The sequence below is a fragment of the Chamaea fasciata genome, unplaced genomic scaffold (assembly GCF_029207755.1).
Source record: "Chamaea fasciata isolate MVZ Bird 193981 ecotype frontalis unplaced genomic scaffold, bChaFas1.0.hap1 SCAF_10, whole genome shotgun sequence".
Taxonomy (NCBI): Eukaryota; Metazoa; Chordata; class Aves; order Passeriformes; family Sylviidae; genus Chamaea; species Chamaea fasciata.
This window is the reverse complement of record NW_027094095.1, coordinates 16,052,330-16,073,911: the sequence shown is the minus strand read 5'-3', so window position 1 is coordinate 16,073,911 and position 21,582 is coordinate 16,052,330. Positions and strand designations below refer to the sequence as shown.

Sequence of the window (21,582 nt, the reverse complement as noted above, 5' to 3'; positions counted from 1 at the left end):
TGCTCATTTCCCTTCGGATTTAGGTAATGGTTAAATATGGAAGGGGTAGGCGAGAGGTGTCGTCCCCCCGTCCCGTCCCCCCCCTCCTCCCCCCCGCTACTGTTGCTTGACAGCGATTCAAACACTAAGGCGAAAGCGGAGCGGAGCCAGGCAAGTGGGAAGATATTGCACTCCTCGTCTGCGTGCCGGTGCTCAGGTGCTAACTCGGGGAGGATCCGTGGGGCACCGGCGATGAGCACGGTAACGGGATTCGCGTCAGGCAGTAAGCATCCTGACGTAGGAACCCCTGCGTTGCACAACGGGGAAGCCTGCTTCCTTCTGCAAAAAGAAAAAAGGGTCGCCTTGCTTTATGCACGAGCCCAAAAAATAGTTTTCCAGGTCTGGTCTCGGATTCCTAACGCAGCCAGGAAGTCAGGCTCGGGTATTAAGTATCGTTCTGAGGTTGTTCTGGGCTTCGCTCTCAGACATCTCAGGCCATCATCAACTTCGTTTCGGTGACAGTAGGCTCGCCTAAAGCGCGACTCTGCAGTGAGCGAATCGAGGTTTAAACCATTTCCCGTTCAGAAACGACTAAGACTAAAGTCGGACATGACAGAAGCAAACTTCAGCCTCCCTCACGCTCAGGAGTATGCTGGCTTTGAGACCAGATGTGGTTTTTTTCACCACCAGCCCCGAAACATTTATAGAAAGTTAGCTACTTGGTGCCTGTGAGCCCCTACGGTTCATAGGACTTGCCTGACTTCCCAACATCTCACTAAACAAGCGAACACCACTTCGAGTAAAACTGCCCAACAACTGTGTGATGCTTTACTGTGACACAAAAGGAAGCTGAAGAACACGACTGACACCTTCATTTTTGCCGGTGCTGGGCACAGCAGTTTTACTTACGACATCTGTGTAACGCGGTCGCCTTGCTGCACCTTAGGTTGATTACTCCGAAAATCATTCACACCTTCAGCTTCAAGAATCAGTGATGGAATTGGTAGAAACAACTATAACAACTAGGTGTAATTTCGTGTATGCGTCTTCGTTCACTCACTGTTACTTTTTTCAAAACAGTCTTTCTCGTTTGCCTCAGAAATGGGATGATAAATTCATGCCCTTTCGTTTACCTTCCTACACACCGCTTTGACGGTGTTAGTGAAAGCACCAGAACACATGAGATTACTAATAATGCTCATAAATAATTGTGACCTGGTTACAAGAAAATACACATTCGTCTTTATACATCTAAATTCAAAATGTATACAAGTGCTGCTGTGGGCTGCAAGGCGTAGCGATGTCCGTTCGGAGGTCGCGTTGCAGGCTTTCGGGAAGCGGGATGGGCTGCCGGGCGCCGAGTGGCTCGGCTCGGGCTGTGCTGCGGGAGGTACCCTGCTGAGCCCCCTGTGCTCAGCCCACCTGCGGACGCCCCTTTCTCACCTACTGCTTCCTAATCAGGTTAAACCCCTTCAGCAGAAATAAATAAATCAAACGAATGAACAAAGCAAATGCTAAATCCAGCATGTAATCCCTCGTGTGAGGGTGGGTGCTGCACGGGCACCGGGAACGGACCTCAGGCTCCTCGGGGTGTCGGCTTTCTCAAACGATTAGAGGAGAAATGGTACGAAACTGGCTATGTTTCGTGTTTTGCAAAACTAGTTCGTGCCTGAAGTACATCTTCTGCCTTCCCGGATCTCGGCTGGACGGGCGATTTGTTTCACCCCGCCGGTGAGGACGGGGGACGGGGGACGCGGGCGCTGCCCACCGAGGGGTGCCGAGGCTGGGAGCGAAGTCTTGTCTTTAGCTCTGTCACCGGAAGGTGCGCGGGCACCAGCCTTGGCCGGGACGTGGCGGGCTGCGTGTAATGGCACGGGCCGGCGTTAGCGGGGCCGTAGGGCCGGCACAGCCCGGTCGGCCCGGCGGGGCCGGCGTTAGCGGGGCCGTAGGGCCGGCACAGCCCGGTCGGCCCGGCGGGGCCGGCGTTAGCGGGGCCGTAGGGCCGGCACAGCCCGGTCGGCCCGGCGGGGCCGGCGTTAGCGGGGCCGTAGGGCCGGCACAGCCCGCCCTGCCCGGCGGGGCCGGCGTTAGCGGGGCCGTAGGGCCGGCACAGCCCGGTCGGCCCGGCGGGGCCGGCGTTAGCGGGGCCGTAGGGCCGGCACAGCCCGGTCGGCCCGGCGGGGCCGGCGTTAGCGGGGCCGTAGGGCCGGCACAGCCCGGTCGGCCCGGCGGGGCCGGCGTTAGCGGGGCCGTAGGGCCGGCACAGCCCGGTCGGCCCGGCGGGGCCGGCGTTAGCGGGGCCGTAGGGCCGGCACAGCCCGGTCGGCCCGGCGGGGCCGGCGTTAGCGGGGCCGTAGGGCCGGCACAGCCCGGTCGGCCCGGCGGGGCCGGCGTTAGCGGGGCCGTAGGGCCGGCACAGCCCGGTCGGCCCGGCGGGGCCGGCGTTAGCGGGGCCGTAGGGCCGGCACAGCCCGCCCTGCCCGGCGGGGCCGGCGTTAGCGGGGCCGGGCGCGGGGCCGCCTCGCGCGCGCGGGCTGCTGCGTCACGTGCCCGCGGGCGGTGGCACGAGGCCGGCGAGGCGAGAAGCCGCCCCGCGCGCTCGGCCCTGAGGGGCGCCCTCAGCGCAGCCGCCTCCGGCCATCGTCCCCGGGCTCTTCACACCCCCAGAGGAGCTGCTGTCCGCAGGATCAGCACGCCGAACAGAGGTGAAGGGGTCCAGCTTTTATTTTGGTTTACAGTGTGACCTGTGTGCCGCAGCTCAGTAACCACTGGGATGGTCTCGCGTGTTCTGTGTCGAGCTGTGTGACAGTGCCAAGTGTTCTGTCGTCCAGCGTGGAAAAGCCGTAAGTCAAGCCCAGAGCTGGCACAGCGAGGTAATTCATGGGAAATATAGGGCTGGGTTTTAACGAAGTTACTCAAATGCTTCTCTCAAAGGGAGTGTGATATTCAAAGTTAAACATAAAAACTTGGTAAGATGTAGTTTAATGCAATGGCACATGATTGTTACACCGTAGTGACGAGTGGGGAAGAAATAAAAGGAGGGGTTTAAAGTAGGGTGGGGTTGTGTTACAGTCGTGTTTAAGATTGAAGTGCTACTGCGTGTAATTCACTGCACGGTTTACAGTAGCTGCCTGGTGTCAGCATTAGAGCTAAAACAACATCAGATAAGGCACCAAAGGTGACAAGCTGGAGGTGAGATCTCTGTGTTCAGAAGTGATGAGACACTTTGCAACAGGAGGGGAGGATTTGAAGAACAGGATTTGACAGGTTAGCTACTTCGTACCGAGGGGAGGAGGAGCAGTTTCCTGTGGGGGGAGTCAGGATTCGGAGAAAGGGTGATACTGTGGGGAATTTATACCCACTTTAAAGTGCTAAAACTTGGCATCACAGTTATGCAGAACAGTTCCACTATGAAATGCTACTGGAACTTGTAGAACTGTGCACTCTGTCGGGGAGTGTGTCTTTACTTTTTTTTGAACTTCTTTAAAATTACTTTTAACAGCTGCTTATTCTTTATTTTTTTTCTCCCGGCATCTTGTCGCTACCTTCTCTATGGTCCTCCTTGTGGTATGAACGCACGCTGTAAATATGTCAGAAATTAATCAGGGATTTTGATTGCAGTTTTTTGATTGCTGGGGAAACCAAAGTAACTTCTGCTGCTCCTGGATCAGATTAGAAAATTATCACTGTGATGGAGAGGGAAAGTGACAGTAGGCTGTGGTGTTGAGGACTGGGATGAAAAGGAGGATTCCAGCTTTGGGAAGGAGTGGACTCAGAATGTACCTCCATTAAGAACAGGAAAAAGCTGAACCAATTGTTACAGAACATAGACGATGCAAAATGTTCTCATAGGAATTCTAGTTCTCATAGTGAGGCACTAGAAATTTCAGTCACTTGTGCAATACTATGCAATTCGAAGAGTATGCCACATTGTTTTTGTTTTTCATAACTGAGAAATAAGGTATTAGTTCCTGGAAAAGGAGAGCATTAAGCTGTTTTATCTTTGATCTAGCCGTTGTATCTTAGTGCCCAGGCATGAGCAGGCGTGCATACATTAGCATGTTTATTCTGAAGCTGAAACTTCATGCTATATCTAGGTTATATTGAAAGTCAATTTACTGTGTACTTTCCATCGTTCAGAATTTCTGGTTCTGTTGCCTACTGTGTAAATGCCATTTATTTGTTTTCCTTATGTCTTGGACTAGTTTGTAAACAACCCAAACCAAAACAACAACAACAACAACAACGCAAACCAAAACCAACCAACCCACCCACCCAAAAAAACAACGAAAAAACTCCATCAGCAGGGAAAACCCTCAGAGAATATGTACTGATAAGAGTATTTTATAGAACAAAAATGTACTTCATTGAATCTAGAAATCCATTAGTTACCCATAGCTTTCATCTTCCTTCTTAATACACAGAGTTAGTAGCTGGTGCATGATTGAATGTAACACTGTAGTTTCCATATAGATTGCACTAACTTCTATCTTATAAGTTGATTTTTTAAATTTTAATGGCTTTCCTAGGGGATTTGCATTATCTCTACCTTCCCCCCAGGTGAATTACATTATTTGGAGCCTCTACTGTGAGGGGAATTAGCAACATATCACATATAAAATGTGAATATTTTTATGTTAACAAATCTTTAGGTCATTCTAGCTTAAGCATTTAAGCATCAAGTTTCACTAACACTGTCTCTGAAATCAAACAGTGATCTTATTAATACCCCCAGAAAAACATGCAATTCCAGGGTTCAGTACTGATCAAGTTCAACAGCAGGATGTACAAAGTGGTTTTGAGAAATTTATGCAAACTCCAATGTGAATGCTGCTTTTAATCCTTTTTGTAGTAATGTATTTTAGTTAATATAGAAATTGCACATATAGTTGAAAATTGTATTTAGTGGGAGACAGTACTTTGTGGATGTGTATATAGATGATGTCTGCTTTTTTTAAGAAACAAAACAACAACAAAAAAAAAACCCTGACTGAAGTGAACAAATAGTTGTTGAGCTGTGGATGCAATACATTTCTTTACTCCACAGATGTACTTTCCCCCAACTAGTCACATGACAAATTTTTCATAAATGTTACAAACTCCTAACACACGAATGAAATGACTTCAAAGAGGTCTAATGGTAAATCCCTTTAGTACCTAAAATATTCACTCCTCTAGTGTGGAGAAATAAGAATATGTAAATGTTGAGGATTCTCTGATTAGCAAAGACACTTGATTATCGGATTGGGGGAATCAGAACCATTTTCACTACCAGACATAAAATGTAATTTGCACAAAAACTCCGCATATAGCAGGGCATTCCTCTTCTCTGTTCCACCTGTTTTGTCAGCTGTAGCACTTGCATATTCAGGAATCTGAATTTTCATGGTTATGTGCTTTTTTACCTTTTGCTTTTAGTATTCATATTGAGCTCTCTGGATGCAAGAGCAAACCTAAGCAAATAGCAATGTTTGTTAGAAGGTCATGAAAGAAAGGTCATGGTGTGTAGCGTAATTAGTATGTTTTATTTATTGACACATATATTGTCTGTTGTGTTAACGATTTGTCATTACTCTGATGTATATTCAAATTATAATAGATATAGGCAAAGAGATTAGTGTCATTTACTTGCCAGAAGAGTTGGAAAAAAAAGCAGAATGATTCTGAAGAGCCTATCCTGGGCTGTCTTTCTCGGATAGTCTGTGTATAACCATGTCTGAAACTGCAGTATGTTCAGTGATTCACTTTTTATCTGTTAGAAGAGATATTGTCAGTTGGATAAGGACTTCTGCATATTTTTATTTATGCTGTTATTCAGTATCAGTATTTATTCTATTTTGTATACTTTAAAACCACAAAAGTGCAGGAAATAACCCTTGCCATCTAATCTCATTTGCTATCACTTGAACAGTAAGGCAGTTATTGCAAAATCATAACACTTCACTATTCAAACAGACAGAGTTTTTATGGCCCTCTAACTGAATTTTATGCCTGCCACTTATTACAGAACATTACCTTTAAGAGAGGGTTGCAGCTGGTATTGACGACAAACGAGACATTTGTCACCTATCCTCTTGGGCAACAATGATCCAGGTGCAAACACAAGTTAGCAGATGCTCATTGGAAGGGAAGAAGACAACTGTTAGGCATTTGTGAACTAAAGTGCTCCTGATTTGGTTTTGCATACATGACATTTTCAACAGGAGTAAGAATCACTCAGCTAATCCAACTCAGAAGTGGCAATTTCCACAGGCTGTACTTGGAACTACATATTCACTGGTAGGATGTGGGGAGATTTGGCAGAAATACTGAACCAAGTTAGGAGCTGCAGAAATCAGTAATTTGGAATTTGTCACCTACATGCTTAAAGATTTAAACTAGATTGCACTGGGGCAGATGATATCGTTGAGATGCTCATAATGTGCTGTTTCCATACAGTCTTCTCTATCATTCTTTGAGCCTTTGTTCTCTCCTAGTCGTGCTGTTTCTTTCTGAAAACATATTTGAAATAAAGGGAAAGGAAATGCCTAATGGGATTAGGAGATGCATTCAGCAGAACACTTCCACACTTTCTGCAATTTTAAACAACTACACTGCTGCTCATGGGTAGCAGACCAGTTAACATACACACCAGTTAACATACACACTGCCTTATCAGTACCAAACTTCTGCAGTGCTACTTTTTACTTAACAGAACAGTTGCAAAAATTGCTAAAAGAAGTCTTAAGGATTGCTTAATTACATAAGATGGCAATAACAGAATATTCTTGACTAGAATGTGTCTGCAAGTGCACGTAAATGTTCACATGACAACAGTAGAATATCTTGCTCTGTTGAAGAAGCTAAGGCTGTTGGACTGGACCTCAGTTTTCAGGAGACTGGAAGCAGAATGCTCAGCTCAGCTCTTACTGCTCTGCTCAATCACAGCTGTTTGGTGATGGCAGCAGTAGTTATTTCCTAGATAGCTCTGTAATATCAGCTGTAAGGGGACTGGACGTATGTATTTCCACTGCACTAACCATGTATTCGTTGAAACTAAGACATGAATAATTCTTCACCTTATTTGAACCTAGCTAGAGCCTGCAAGTAACTGTGTGGTAACCAAGGACTATAAGCTTGGAAGGGGCTAAACAGTAAATGCTGCAACCGTGTTAAATCATGAAAAATTTATTTTCATTACATATACATGAAGGTAAAAGATTTCAGTCAATAGTGTTTTGAACAAGCATTTCTGACATGAGCCTGTTAGTGTAGCTAGGCTGAAACTTAATGCAAAGTTAGTGTTTTGCCTTTATTTAGTAATTCACTTTTAGTGTGTATATACAGAATTCATTTTCCTGTTAGAATACCAGAGACAGTAATATCGCAACATTTACATTCCTCATATAAAATGGAGTAATGTACATTTTCAGCTTGGTGTAGATACATAAATATGTACAAAATAAACATTATTGTAATTAACATATTCAGACCAGTTATTATTTAGCAACATCAAAAGCAGATGCACATAGATTTAAGTGAAAATGGTGAAAAACACCTTTATGACATTAGTGACCATTATTTGCATATAGGAAGTAGTATAGATAAAGGCTTGTCTTTCAAGCCTTCTGTGGGCATCCAATAACTTTAGTAAAAAACCAAAACTAATTGAGAAGCATAAGATAATTATATATATACGTGTCATGATCAGATGGTTTACTAGGGTCCATCCTGATCACAAAAGGATAACAATGTAAAACATACACATTTGTTCAGAGCATAAAATATTGCACAAAAGCAATTTCTTTTGAGGAAAATAATTCCTGTGTTTGTGAACAGCAAAAATGCTTCTTACACATTAAAGAAATATTATATTTGCAGTTTCTAAACCAAAGAACATTCAGTAATACTGTCACAACTGTCATCCATCAACTTCTTCCCAGCCTATTTTATGGCAATGGTATGTCATTAGCAAGATTTGGCAAAGAGAGAAGGCAGATAAACAGTACATGTATATATTTATCACAGGCCAGACCAAATCCAATAGTTACCTAAACCAACTGCTGGATGGTTTCAGTTCCCTCACAATTTCAGTCTTAAAGAAACATGGGAGTCCTCAGTGCTAGTCACAGTGATAATCACACAGTAGTAGAGTAAGATTCCATTCTTCTCTGCTTTGAATTCCCAGTCTGAAGGGCACTTTCCTCTGTATCACTGTCACTGCTGTCTACAAGTGTGTGATCCAAAGACATCTGACCAGTCCTCCTGGGAAGATGAAAGTTCACCCCACTCTCCTGCATGGAGTTAGTTATAAAATCTTCATCAGAAGAATGAAATGATTCATCATCTCCTGTGAAATGGTTGACAATGTGAATCCCATCAAAAGTGGGTTGGTCTGAGAAGTTTCTCTGGCCTTTTAGACATTTGATCTGTTAGAAAAAGTGGAAGTTGACAGTTAATTCGAGCTCAAGAGTCCAGCAGTAAAAAACCCCAAACAACAAAAACCAACCCCCCCAAAAAAGGTGCATTTTCAAGAAATGCCTCATTGAACTATTAATGGCTAAAATGAAAGATCTGAAAGCAGCACATTTGATGGTCGCTTTGAGTATTACAGTTTTAAGGCTTAATAATCAAGGTACTTAGAATCAGTCATGTGAGATTCCTCTTTTACTGCATCTTTAATATCCCCACAAGGATGTGGGGATTTGTTTGTGTGTGGTCTATTTGTTATGACAGCACTTTTGGACTTAACATTTTACTTTTACAGCTCCATTCTTTCTCGTATTGCCTGATTTCTTACTTGAGAAAGTCCCCACTTCAAAAAACCGGGTCCCAAGTGAATATTGCCAGCTTCTCACAGTCACAGAAAAAAAAATCCTGAGAATGTTTAGTTCAGTCTACATTGTAACATTAAGTGTCTTAATTATCTAATTCAGATCCAATGAGGTTTCAGATCAAGTAGTATGGGGGAAACATCTCTGTACAGTATAAAGAGATTACAGTTGCAATTTTAAGAGACCATTAAACAAGATAAATTGTTGTCTGACCAGGGACAGATAACATTTTAATTCAGTGTGCTGCAGAGTGATTCACAATTTCAACCATGCATTCAACCTATTCAAAACTAAAATGCAAAGCACTAAAGTCCGGCAAGTCACCTGTTAATTTAATGAAAAATAACTGCAGCTCATGGAAGACATTCTGGAGGCTGGTGTTTTTGTGGTGTTTTGGTTTGTTTGAACTAGAATTTCATTTTTGTTAGCTTTTAGTAGCAAATATTTCAGGGTCAGTTTGACAGTCTAAGAGTATTAAGATAAAAAACCTTGAGCATGCAGATAAACATTAAAAATGGATTATAGAAGCTTCCTAATGTCACTCTAAAAGCTTGAAAAGGAAGATGCACCAAGTACTACTTTGGAAGTGACTTTTTACAGTAAGAGACCTGGAGAACAGAAGAAATAAAATGTTGAAGAGTTTCTTTCCCAAAATCTGTTTGGTGTTTCAGAAAGCTGAAGCAATATTCACTTTGATAAATAAGAAGTGCTTGTATGTCCTTGGTATTGACAGCAATACGTCCATTTGGGGAAGAAGGAATCTCTGTACTTACCATGGGCTTATGCAGAAGATGAGAATAAAAAAGGAGTTGAAAAAAGATTACAAGAGTCATAATCATGCTAGAAGCCATTAAATTGTATGTTGGCATGTAAAAACTCCAGCTTTTAATGTTATAACAAAAAAAATCCCTGTTAGGAATATGGGTACATGATGTAGATCTAAACCTCTGTTGTTACTGTGCATACTAACATTAGTTTTCTGCATTTTCTTCACATACCCAAAGGCTGCTGTTATTTCAAGAAGACTTTATACAAAGACAAGCAAAACATAGCTCCACACTTGTACAGCATAACTCATGATGCAAGCAAAATCAGCGTATACCAAATATAAATATAGGTGGAATAGATAATTTTTACTAGCTTATATACCTAGATGCAGAAAGCCTGGTACAGACATTCTTGTGTTATTTAGAAATATTTTTTTCCTGAAAATATCCTGCAATATGATCAGATTAGCTACCACATGAATTTTCCAAAACAGCTATCAATTTTAGTCACTAAGAAAATAAAACACAGAAACCCAACAATTTCTCTCCACCCTCACCACAGGAAAAAAAAAAAAAAAAAAAAAGACCTGCTGTACAAGTGACTACAAACTTCATATTAGAGTAAGAAATTATATGCTTTTAGGTCTGTACAGTTAAGCCATTGGTTCACCTGAAATTATAAAGCTGATACTCAATGTTAGTTGTTTTGAACACTCAGAAAGCCAAGCCAATGACCTCAAATGTTTTCCTGAAGACTTAAACGTGATACCTTTAGATGAAGTTATTTAGGTAACATGACAAAATCATGGTTTCACAGTTTTAGGCAGCAACCTTTCCAAATGGGAGTCTGTGGAAAATGCTGTTGGTGAAAACAATCATAAATAGATACAGTCTTTGCCAGTTCCTAAAGGGATTCTCAGAAAACTGTGTTATCTTTGTGCATCCTTTCATTAGAATAACAAATCTCTGACTTTCCAGAAACACTTTTGATCTGCAGCTTTACACTTGCCTGCCTTTTTTTCTTAAGCATTCCTCATGTGCAAGGGGAAACAGACTGCTGTGAAGAAACATGAACATACTGCAGAGAACACTCACTCACTACATGTCTGTCAGTGGTCATAGAACTCCAGAACTTCTGACTGCTTGAGAAAGGGCCACCTCAGCCAGAGCACTGGGGCATAGACCTTGTTTGTATCATGGGGATCAACAGGCTGGAGAGCAGCACTGCTGAGGAGGACAGTGGGGTCCTGACACATGGGAGGCTGAACTCGAATCCACAGTGTCCCTGGGCAGTGCTGAAGGCTAACAGCATACTTGGCTGCATTGACAAGGGCAAGTGTACTTTCGTAGTTGAAGATTATTCAGGGGCCCTTCAACCTAATAATTGTTCAGGAGCATTTCTGAAGAAGCTTGATTATTTGGAATTTTTATTGCAATAGGAAGGCATTGTATGGCTTCTCAAAGCACTTGAAACAACTTGCAGAGAGCCTGCACTCCACTGCAGTTAAATACCAGTGGCCAATGCCAGCATAAAGCTCTAAAATGGAGATTTCTTAAAATGAAGTTTTGCACTCTCACATAACTTTACAGTCTAGCAAGTGAGGCTCTACACTTCTAAAAGAAAACACAGTATCTTTTTTCAGGGGAGGAACATGACTGTCCTGTTGGCTCAGGACAATGGTCCATCAGCCTAACGTGGTGCCTCCAACAGTGACAACAGGACGTTCATATCACCAAGCCTCCATTCACTTGTCCCGAAGTTGTTGTAGGAAATATGAGTGAAATCTTTTTCTAGCTGCTTTGGCATACAGTTATAGACCAGCCGTTCATAACTGATTATATAATTTTCTGTCTACCTCCCTATCTTCCTGCGGCAGTAAATTCCAGAAATTCCTTTATTTGTTTTAAACTAATCTACTTGTTTTAGTAACAGCCCCCAAAGGCTAATAATGCAGGAGCAAGTGGTGAAAGCAGTTCCATGGTCTTTATTCTGAAACTTGAATCAAAGTACCTTCTTCAGCCTTCTCTCTAGAGCAGATGAGTTCCAATCCATTTTAGCCTCCCATGACAGGCAGTAATCAAGACAACCAACATTCAGTTCCCTTTAACTTCCCTACAGACCTTCTTTAAACTCTCTACCTCCATCTAGATACCAAATGGCAATACAGCTCCCTTCATTTGGTTTTTAATATACTTCCTATTAAGGCCCAATGTTGCCTTGTCTGATTTGGCTGGTGCTGCACGCTAAGCCAGTGTCAGAGGACTCAATACCAAGTGAAAACACCTTTCCTGATTTGTAACTACCAATTCTGTGTTTGCCATTGTGTAGGTATGGCTTAGATTTTGCAATAGATGAATAATCACCTTATTCACAATGAAATTAATTTGTCTGCTTTTTAAGACAGATTTGAGATTCTTGCTGTCATGCATTTGAACCTGGAAAAAGAGCTTAAGGTAGGAACTAAAACATTAGGCCAAGATCTTTCCATTCATCTTGCCAAGCATATCGAGACAATAGGAAATCCAGCTAAGGGCGTGTAATGCAGGATGTCTGGACCCAACCCAGACACTCCCCCCATACCCTAGATCTGCTCTGAACGTGTCCCTGAAGGAACTACAGCCATTTTGACCCAAGTATGGACTTGCACCTCAGCGTCTTTTCATTTCTGTTCTCTTTTGTACAGTCGATATTGGTTAAAGGCTTTCAGTTTTGGGTCTGGCCTTCCTTCATGTGAAGGGAACTAGATCGGTCACTCCAACAAGTAACATTTAAAGGAACCTGCTTCTTATTGCTTCAGTCTTGTAAGAATCTCAAATCTGATTGCATCTGCTAAAAAAAAAAATGCAACCAATAGAAAAACAGGTCTGGTAAACCCCTTGTGCTTTGCTTTTAATTCTCAAATCCAGGTCATATTGTCTAGATGACTGCAGCTTCAACCCAGTTTGCATTACAGCACATTCACATGGTCTTTAGGACATTTCAAAGGGTTAGTAACATTATGTGATCAAAATATATGTCATTATCCCACATGAATCAAGAACAAAATCTTAATAATGTGTGCATTTTTATACCTTCTTGTGTCTAAAGAATTCAGCATTTTAAAGACAAACTGTATGTCTACTGGTCAACATATGAAAATACATAACTGTGCATACTCTTAACAGGTAACAGTGTACTTCCACAAATACGGAAGAGCTGAAAAAAGGCTACCAATCAGGTCCTTGAACCTTAGAATAAACTTTCTTACCTGATGCTGACTGCCTCATCAAGCCAGGCATGAAGGAGAAACAGTAAAGAGAAGTTTAGAAGTTTTAAACAATTCAAAAGGTGTTCTATATTAAATCATAGAATCAAATTTGAAGGGTGACAGCCAGTTGCAAGCAAGTTATATTTCTAAGTCCCTTTGGTTTTTTTGAGTAGGGAACATAGGTTAAACTTTCAAGTGGGACTTTGTGGAAGAGTTTTTATGTTGTAGCCTGTGTTTAAGCTAGGAGTTCAGTGGTGAAAAGTCAAATTAAAATGCTACTGTCTGCGCCCTTTAAAAGGCTTCAGTAACTAATTCTTGAAATTAACTCAATTCCTAAGTAGTAAAGACAGGTTTTAACAAAACTTGCCAATAAATATTAAATCTAGTCACAGTAAGATAACCAAGAAATACACAAGTGAGATCAAAATATGACCACTGCCTTGAGTGAATAAAAATTGGTTTTGTCAGAACGCAGTATGTCAATTTAAATGTTTCTTTAAAGAATAAAGATCCTGATTCTCAGTGCTTTTGCTCATAAGAAGAGGAATCTAAAAATCAGAGTTCACTCTTTATTTGTTCCAACCTTAGTAACAGCTGAAACTCTTCATAAGATTTCCCACTTAAAACCCAAACATAATTCAAAGGAAAACTAGGATGTTGCTGAAAATATGATCTAACCACATTTAGCTGAAGAAACAAGTCATAAGGATTTTCAAATACCTTTCCTGTAATTCAGAAAAACATTGTCAACTTGGCACCATGAAAACAGAGATTCAGAAAATTACAAGCCAATAAAAAAATCAGTTATGATCTATTAAATTATAATCACATTTAACATGAATAAAAGCAAATTATTTGGAGTTCTTTAAAATTCCTGAGACTGTCCACAGCATCTAATGGGATCCCTTTTCATACTTAACAGCTACTTAGTGATGACTCTCCCATTGTAACAAGATGACTCCAGTTTAAGGCATACAGTAGTGCACTATCACTTCTTTAAAAACACTTCCACTAACTTATTTTGGGAAAATGCTTATCACAGCAAATCAAGTAATTGGAGCATCTCCCAACATAATTACTGGGAAATATGTTGCAATTAAGGACACAAATATCAGTTCAGACAAATATTACATCCAGCAGGTATTGCAATGCAGAAGCCATTCTTCTGCTGTACTCAGTACCAGCTAGGCTGCATTTCAAGTGCTGTTTTCAGACCTGGGCCCCTCAGCTTAGGAGGGATGTTGAGATGCTTGAACACGTCCAGAGAAGGGCAGCGAGGCTGGTGAAAGGTCTGGAGCACAGGCCCTACGAGGAACAGCCGTGGGCACTAGGGTTGTTAAGCCTGGGCAGGAGGAGGCTCGGGGGAGACCTTATCACTCTCTACAACTCCCTGAAAGGAGGTTATAGCAAGATAGGGGGTCTTCTCCCAGGCAACCAGCAACAGGAAGAGAGGACAAAATCTTAAGCTGTGCCAGGAGAAGTTTAGGCTGGACATTAGGGAAAAATTCTTCACAGAAAGAGTGGACATTGGAATGGTCTGCCCAGGGAGATGATAGAGACACTGTCCGTGGAGATGTTTAAGACTGCATGTGGCACTTAGTACCATGGTCTAGTTGATAAGGTGGTGTTAGGTCATAGGTTGGACTCAGTGATCTCAAAGGTCTTTTTCAACCTAGTTAATTCTGTGATTTTTTGAGTTTATAAATGGATTCAATCTAACATAGCTGCAGTATCAATTGCAGCAAAACCCCCTTGAAACTGGCAACAGTAGCTAATCAGAAGTCAGAGGAAGCAGTAAACTCCAGGCTGGATAATCCTGCTGTGGGCCTAAGCCAGAACAGTGGTGACTGACAATATTAAATACCTGAACAGACCTAGGCTCCTTTTTCTGGCTGTGCCAGTATGGCTGCTATTCTTAAAAAACCCAGTCTCTGGACTGACTTTTTTTTTTTCCCCATCTATAGTAGGCTTAAAAGCAAGTCATGAGGTACTACAACATTAATTGAATCTGCCCCACGCAGCATGAACTCTTTGGAAACCAAGATTATGTATGCAATTAATTACTAAAAGTCTCCTGTTTAAGGAAACTATTACCTTTGTTTTTAAAACATTTACTTCTAAAAGGATGACCAACATAGTGCTGTACAACCTGAAATATTTATCTCAAATGAACTTTGCTGACCATACCACTAAAAAGAGATAAAACCCCTCCAGTGTGTTGTAAGTGAAAAGCAAAAGAGCAGCAGAGAATTTCCAAGACTGAGTAATTTCAGGCTTTGGGGGTTTTTTAACAGCATTTAAATATTTGGCCTCTGTTTTAAATGCCAGCTTCTGTAAGTCCTGTGCAGTCTAGGAGTAATACAAAATGCGTTACAAAATCCTTATAGCTGTCAGGAAGCTTAAATAAAATCCACTGAACAATTTTAATGCATTAAAAAAAAGCTCATCTCCAGTTGTCCACCTGTTTATTTCATACTGCTCTGAATGTACTCTTAAATTTCTTGACTTAAGTTTTTTATAAAAAGTGGGCTTTTTCAGTATGATCATTTTGAGAGTACTTGAGCTAAAATGAAATATGATGTTAAATTGAATGTATATTGTATATCAGTTTTACCATAGACAAGTCTGGTGCATTGTAAACGTGACAAAGAAAAACCAGCAACAAGTGTTCAGACCAGAAGGTTTCCAGTGAATCAGAACAGGAAACCAATAAAGCGATCAATGGGAGGTCATGACTTTTTGATCACTGCACCATATGGGTAAAGTATCAGGTTTTGATCTAGTGCAGTATAATCAAGTTAAACTTTGAAGTTACGTATCAAACATACAATGAAATAGCAACAGCACTGAGGAATACCCAGCTTTAATGCTATTTTGAAAAGTCATCAGTACTTGGTAACTGTACCAGGTTTTATTCCTTGAGGGAATTTTTCCAAGAGCTGACAGGTTTGTTGTAGTGAGACTGTGTGCAATTCCAAAGGAAGTCCAGGATGACAGGCCTAGGAATTTTCCTTCTACCTACCAGCTAGTTATTTATAGAAAGTTCCCAGAAGCTCTTTCTATGAGAAGCTCTAATGGAAGTGAGGACACAGCAACAAAAATATTTTTAAAACAGCAGTATAATCACACTTAATGTACTGCAATTATTACATTCAAGAAAACACCTAAATCTCAATACTCCTTCTCCCTATCGTATGCATCTGTAAGTCCAAACGTTACTGAAACCTCAAGCATTAACTAGAATGTACTGGCTGATAGAGACTGAAAATGCACCCATTACAGGCAACAGTTACAGGAAATGAGCATTTCACACTTTTACTCTGTCCTTTAAAAGCAGGACTTAAACTCAGCATTTTTAAATGGACTAACATTTTTGCCCCGATTGCAGAAACAACTTTCATCTCTGCTGACTGCAACTCAAATTGATAAAAGAATTTTAGAAGGTGTTTCCGCCACATTTCCACTGTTTGACCCGCTTATATTCAGATAAACTTACAGAGATCTATTATAAACTCATATATAGCAATTTTCTCCTGAGCTTGTTTTCTCCCATAGCTGGCACCTGTGTATGGGTGCTAACACACAATTTTTGAAAGGAACAACCACTCAGATAAACCAGTAGAACCTCAATTCCTCCATTTTTCAATCCCCAAAACTTGATGAATAGGCAGAAAAATGTGACAGACCCTGACATAGCTCTAATCAGTAAAGTAGACAGGTCACACAGCTTCAGCAATCAAGAACATTATAATGCCATGATAATGAAATAACTTCAATCAGTTTATTTGCTTTGGCAATCCACACAAAATTTAAAGGACACAGTGTAATTAATTATAGCTAGCTATATTCATCTCTAGTGCTGCAATCAAGAACTATTACATTGCTCAGCAAGACAGATCTGGAGCTGTGATGTGTAGGGTACAGTCAGGAAAAGGGAAAATGTTTATAAAAACAGCAATCACCAATCTTCATGTAATTTAGCACTGAATTCAATCTGTCACTAGTGGCAGTGAAACAGTTAAGATTCATACCAAAAACCATTGCCCTGATCCACATAAACAAAGTCAGAGCTGTTCCATTTAAGGACAGGCTATGTCACTGTCCTGGTTACACTGATCACATTTAGAGGTTTTCTTCACCCTCACCAGGGATGGAAAATATTTTGTTGATGCTGTTACCAGGGGGGAAGGGAGAGGAATCAACCTTATCTGACACAAAGATGACAGATTCATGGAGTGAAGTACCATCATTATGGAATCAATACTGTCATTTTGGGCAAGTGGAACATGTCTGTGTTAATTACACTGTGACCACTCAAAGTTAATTGAATTAAACAATTGATGGTCATAAAATATACAGGGATTCCATTGTATCTTCCACCTGCCTGTCAATTGCTTATTAAGCAAGATAGTTTGTAAAGCGAGTTGCTTTATTAAGGGCAATTAAAGTGGAGAAAGTTACTGGATAATTAAGTCTCCCAATCAGTTCAGTCTTTCAGTAATAAATCTGGATATTTTCAAGCCAGTATAACATCTCTAACTCTTTTAAGGACAAGCTGAGTTAAAGGAATAAAGCAATTCACTTTTCTAAAGTATAGAGTATATATTTAACTATCCTGTGTAGACAAAGCTGCTACATTAGATTGGGTGTTTGCAAACCACATGACCTCACAAACGCTATCTTATCACATCACACGTTCCTCAGACTGACCACAACCACTTAAATCAGACTCTGCCAGCACAGAAGTTCTGTAACTTTGACACATACTAGTAAAGCAACTACATTTTTAGCTGTCCTTGCAAGAGCTTTACTTGTGGGGAGGGAAAAATCTGATCATCTCTTGTCCAACTGTTCTTGCAAGATACCGTAAAAGAAAAGCACATGATTTATTGTGCTATAAACTTCCACCACAAGCTGAAATGCTTACTTTGTAAATCTCAGGGCTAACATATTTCCTTTCAGGGACAACATTTCTTATCAAGTAAGAAAATATTTATAGAGAGTCACATATTTTGAAAGCATTTGTCTAGAAAAAGAAACTATTAGAAGATGTTAATGTGACTCTAGTCTGTATTGAGAAACAAGTGCTTTACAAGAGTTAATCCAAGACTTTCAACCAGCATTACTGAGAACTATGTTTTACCAAGAACTATGAAGGGAAAGCAGTTGACTGAAATAAAAATTGACTGGAATGAATCCCACAAACATTAGCTGGTTTTATGAAAGCGAGGAAGTAAAATGACAGTTTCCAAGAGACAAATGTAGTTGTGCTTGTACTACATGAAAAAGGAATAGTACACTTCTTCCAGATGGGGAGGGGCCGGGAGGGGAATAATTTGGCGAGAAGCTGAGTAAAAGAACATTTTATCTAATGACAAATATTACAGAAAGAGGATGAAGCCTTTTGGGCCTTGCTGGTTTTTGCCTAAGTTCTGATGGAAGAAATATTACCTATTTCTGTTCCTCGGGTATTTCAATGGTGATAAATCTGATCTTCTCTCATTCTTGTTTGTGTGTATGATCTGATCCACTGCTATCCATCACTAAGTATGTCTTCAGAGAACTTGAAAAAATTTCTGGTAGGTTGAACTTTACCTAGAACTCACCTTCTCCAGTTACTCCTCATCGCCATTATGCAAAGCTATGTTATTTACTCCAAGTTATTTGCTCTGCTTCTGAATGTAATCTAGTGGTGCATCAGATGAGAGAACATTTGATTTGGTAAGCATTGAATTTGACTCAATGAAAGCCTAATAATAAAAGTAACAGGTGAAAGGAATAATGCTTCCCACTGGTATCCCATCATCAAGCCCACATGCAATTATTACGAGAGAAATAGGAGCTAGCAATGCTGCTAGAAGTGGCCAGCTCATCTTGTGCTACTGCAATGGGCTACAAGCAGCACTGTAATTTTGTTCTCACCTATTGCCAATGCAGGAATCATCATTTAGCTGCTTGTAAAGACATTTCCTCATCTCTTCAGGGGACAACCTGGATCAATCTGTGCTAGGGCCCAGAACCACTCACTGATTTAAGATTATTAGCCAATAATAAAAAAATGCAAGGAGGAAATAATTTGACAGCTTTAAACCACAGTTTATCTACCATTTAAGTTTATGATATTTAAGATTAAAGGAACTGTTAATGTGGATTAATATTTCATTCTGTGTACTCTAGTGCATTGAATTTTATTTAGGTATTTAATAGTGTGGCCCATATAGGTGGATTTTTTTAATCCTTAACACTGATGGGCTACAAGTTCACTTTCCTTTCTCCATTTTAATTTCAGCAGTGAAAGCCTAGAAAGCTAATGTGAGTTGCAAGATGTATCCTTAATTCAGCCATATAACCAATTACTCTGTTGGTCACAACTTATACATTATTTATCCTCAAGGTCATTACTTAAAGTGTCTTGAATTTTATTTACACAAGTAAAATCTTTTAAAAGCATAGTATTTAATCTCCAACTTTTATATCTCTTTTCATTAAGCCAATCTTAAAATGTTAGCTTACCAGGAGCATGATCAGACCAAGAGATAACACCTATATCAGAATCTTACTGACTGCATTAGGTTCTTAAAACATAATATCAGATCCATTCCTAGATAAACTATATGTATGTGGAAATGGAAGAGTAGTAAACTAATGCTCACTGCTTCTTTGAAGAGCCATCAAGTCTTCAGATACTGAAATGGAAAGTACCTTTAAAAACACCCCATTTTTTGCACTGTCAATACGCAAGGATTTAATCTCCAGAATTTAATTTAAAGGTGCTATTATAAAATCTTCTAAATGCCTGAAAATTACTTTGGCAGAATAGTAATGCTCCAGTTATTTGCCATCTTGATCTTTTCCATCAGCCATGCTGAGATACCATTAACTAGGCAAGTTGCGGTTTCTAGATGTTGGACCAGTATGCCACACTAACATCAGAATTTTGGTTTTCATTCAAATATCAAACACATCTGCATAAGATTTGCACATCGTCCTTGCTTCTTCTCAAAATATTGCAACTAATTATTTGTCAAGAGGATATCTCAATAGAAAGAAACAGCTAGGAGAAAACTCTGTATTCTCCCTTTGACATTGGTCAATTGCAGATGCTAGCACAAAAAAAGGACAAAAACTCCAGCAATCATCTCTCTAAATTCATGATAAGTGGAATAGTCCCTGCAGATGCACAGATGTCATAGTAAAACTGAAACATGGGCTATCTTCAACATCCATATTCCTGCTTTCTAAAGAAAAAATGCCTTAAGTGAAGGAAGTGCTGTTTCTGCATGTTGCTTCATAAAGCTGTCCTCTAACACAGATAGCCAATACACATCTGCAGTCCCAAACTGTACAGGCTACTTGGTTTTGTACAAGTAACACGTGCTAGGCAGAATTCAGCTTTTAATATAAAAACTGTCATAAGGTTAAAGCAAATCCACATTTGAAATAGTATAGTACATAAAGATAAAACTCCAAAATTTTACAGCAAAACAAACACATTAAAGGATTCCAAGAGTGACAAAAATCACCTAACAGTGTGACAAAGGCAAACTTTGTAAAATTTCATGTGAAACAACTTAAGCACTTCAGTCCTAAATCACAAAGTCTGAAAGACTGGAAACCACTTGCTTTTGTCTCCAAAGGTGTCTTGTGGTCTGCCAGTGTAGTTTGTGGGTAAGCACATCAATTCTAATCTTTTGTACCACCCTTGTAATCTAGGTAACACATACAAGCCTTGCAACATCCAGCAGGAAGCAGAAGCAGCTGCTGGGTAATATATATAAAGTGACTGCACATACAGAGAGGTAGTGCATGAAATGCAGAACTTCAACAGTTTATAAATCATTTAATTCCATTCCGTTTGAATTAAAAGGAAAAGGTGGGAAACTACAAACAACCTCCTCCTTGTTTCTCCAGTATGATTTGTGTTTAAAAGAATAACAGCTTGTTCAATAGTCATAGTTTTTCTTAAACCATCAAATTGACTTAATGGAAACTTGTAGCAGGCCAAACTTCCAATGTATTCATTTCCACATAGCTTAACAGCTTTACTTTAGTACTACCTACTTAGTGAGATATTCTCTTGAACAGTAAAAGTGCTTCACAGAAGTTGCTTTCACTTAACCTTTCTGTATCTAATAAAAAGCAACATCTGTGAAACTGGAGCAATCCTTGTGCAGCTTGGAAGCATCTAACCACGGTACAACCTTACAGTGTCTGTGTGCTCATGCTATTTGTGTTACATCAGTTAAAGCACATGAACTGGAAGGTCAATGGACAGACTGATCACTAGACCTTGTTTTTCCTGTGCCAACACAGGGCAACCAAGCTTACTTGTACTTACTGACAAGAGTAACAAATGCAGCTTCACAGAAGCTGCAGCCTGTTGGGGCTGGACAATGAGAAAGCATTTTAAGTTAAAATCCCACTCAGCCACAAGTCAAGAATGCTGCAGAGATAGCTTTAAGAATGGGAGGGAGATGGAAGAACAACGAAAATGCTAGGTGGAAAGACTGCAATTAATGAAAAGAACAAATTGCAACTGAACACAAGATTCTGAAAAGGCAGAGTGTCTAAGGCTAGTGCATATTAAAAACTCTCAAAAGAGTTTACATCATGACTTCCTGTTTGTGATGATCCTCAACATTTCAGGTTTTCACACTAGTTTCAGCCTTCAACAATAAAGTCAAGTCACAACCACCAAACAAGTTTGTGCCAAATAAATCACAAACTCAGCCAATAAGGAGGAAAGGAAGTACAGCACTTAATATACATGACTTA

At 40.5% G+C, this 21,582-nt stretch overlaps 1 protein-coding gene across 6 annotated transcripts in view; it reads right to left on the bottom strand.

Moving 5' to 3' along the window:
• Positions 1–7,130: 7,130 nt before the first annotated feature.
• The window catches only part of EVI5 (ecotropic viral integration site 5), a 74,047-nt gene continuing 59,595 nt past the window's right edge, over positions 7,131–21,582 (bottom strand). For all 6 annotated transcript variants that reach the window (XM_066192456.1, XM_066192458.1, XM_066192459.1 and 3 more), the window contains one exon: positions 7,131–8,387. In XM_066192456.1, coding sequence (XP_066048553.1) covers positions 8,097–8,387 — 291 coding nt within the window. In that variant the 3' untranslated portion in view covers positions 7,131–8,096. The remainder of the gene's footprint in view (positions 8,388–21,582) is intronic.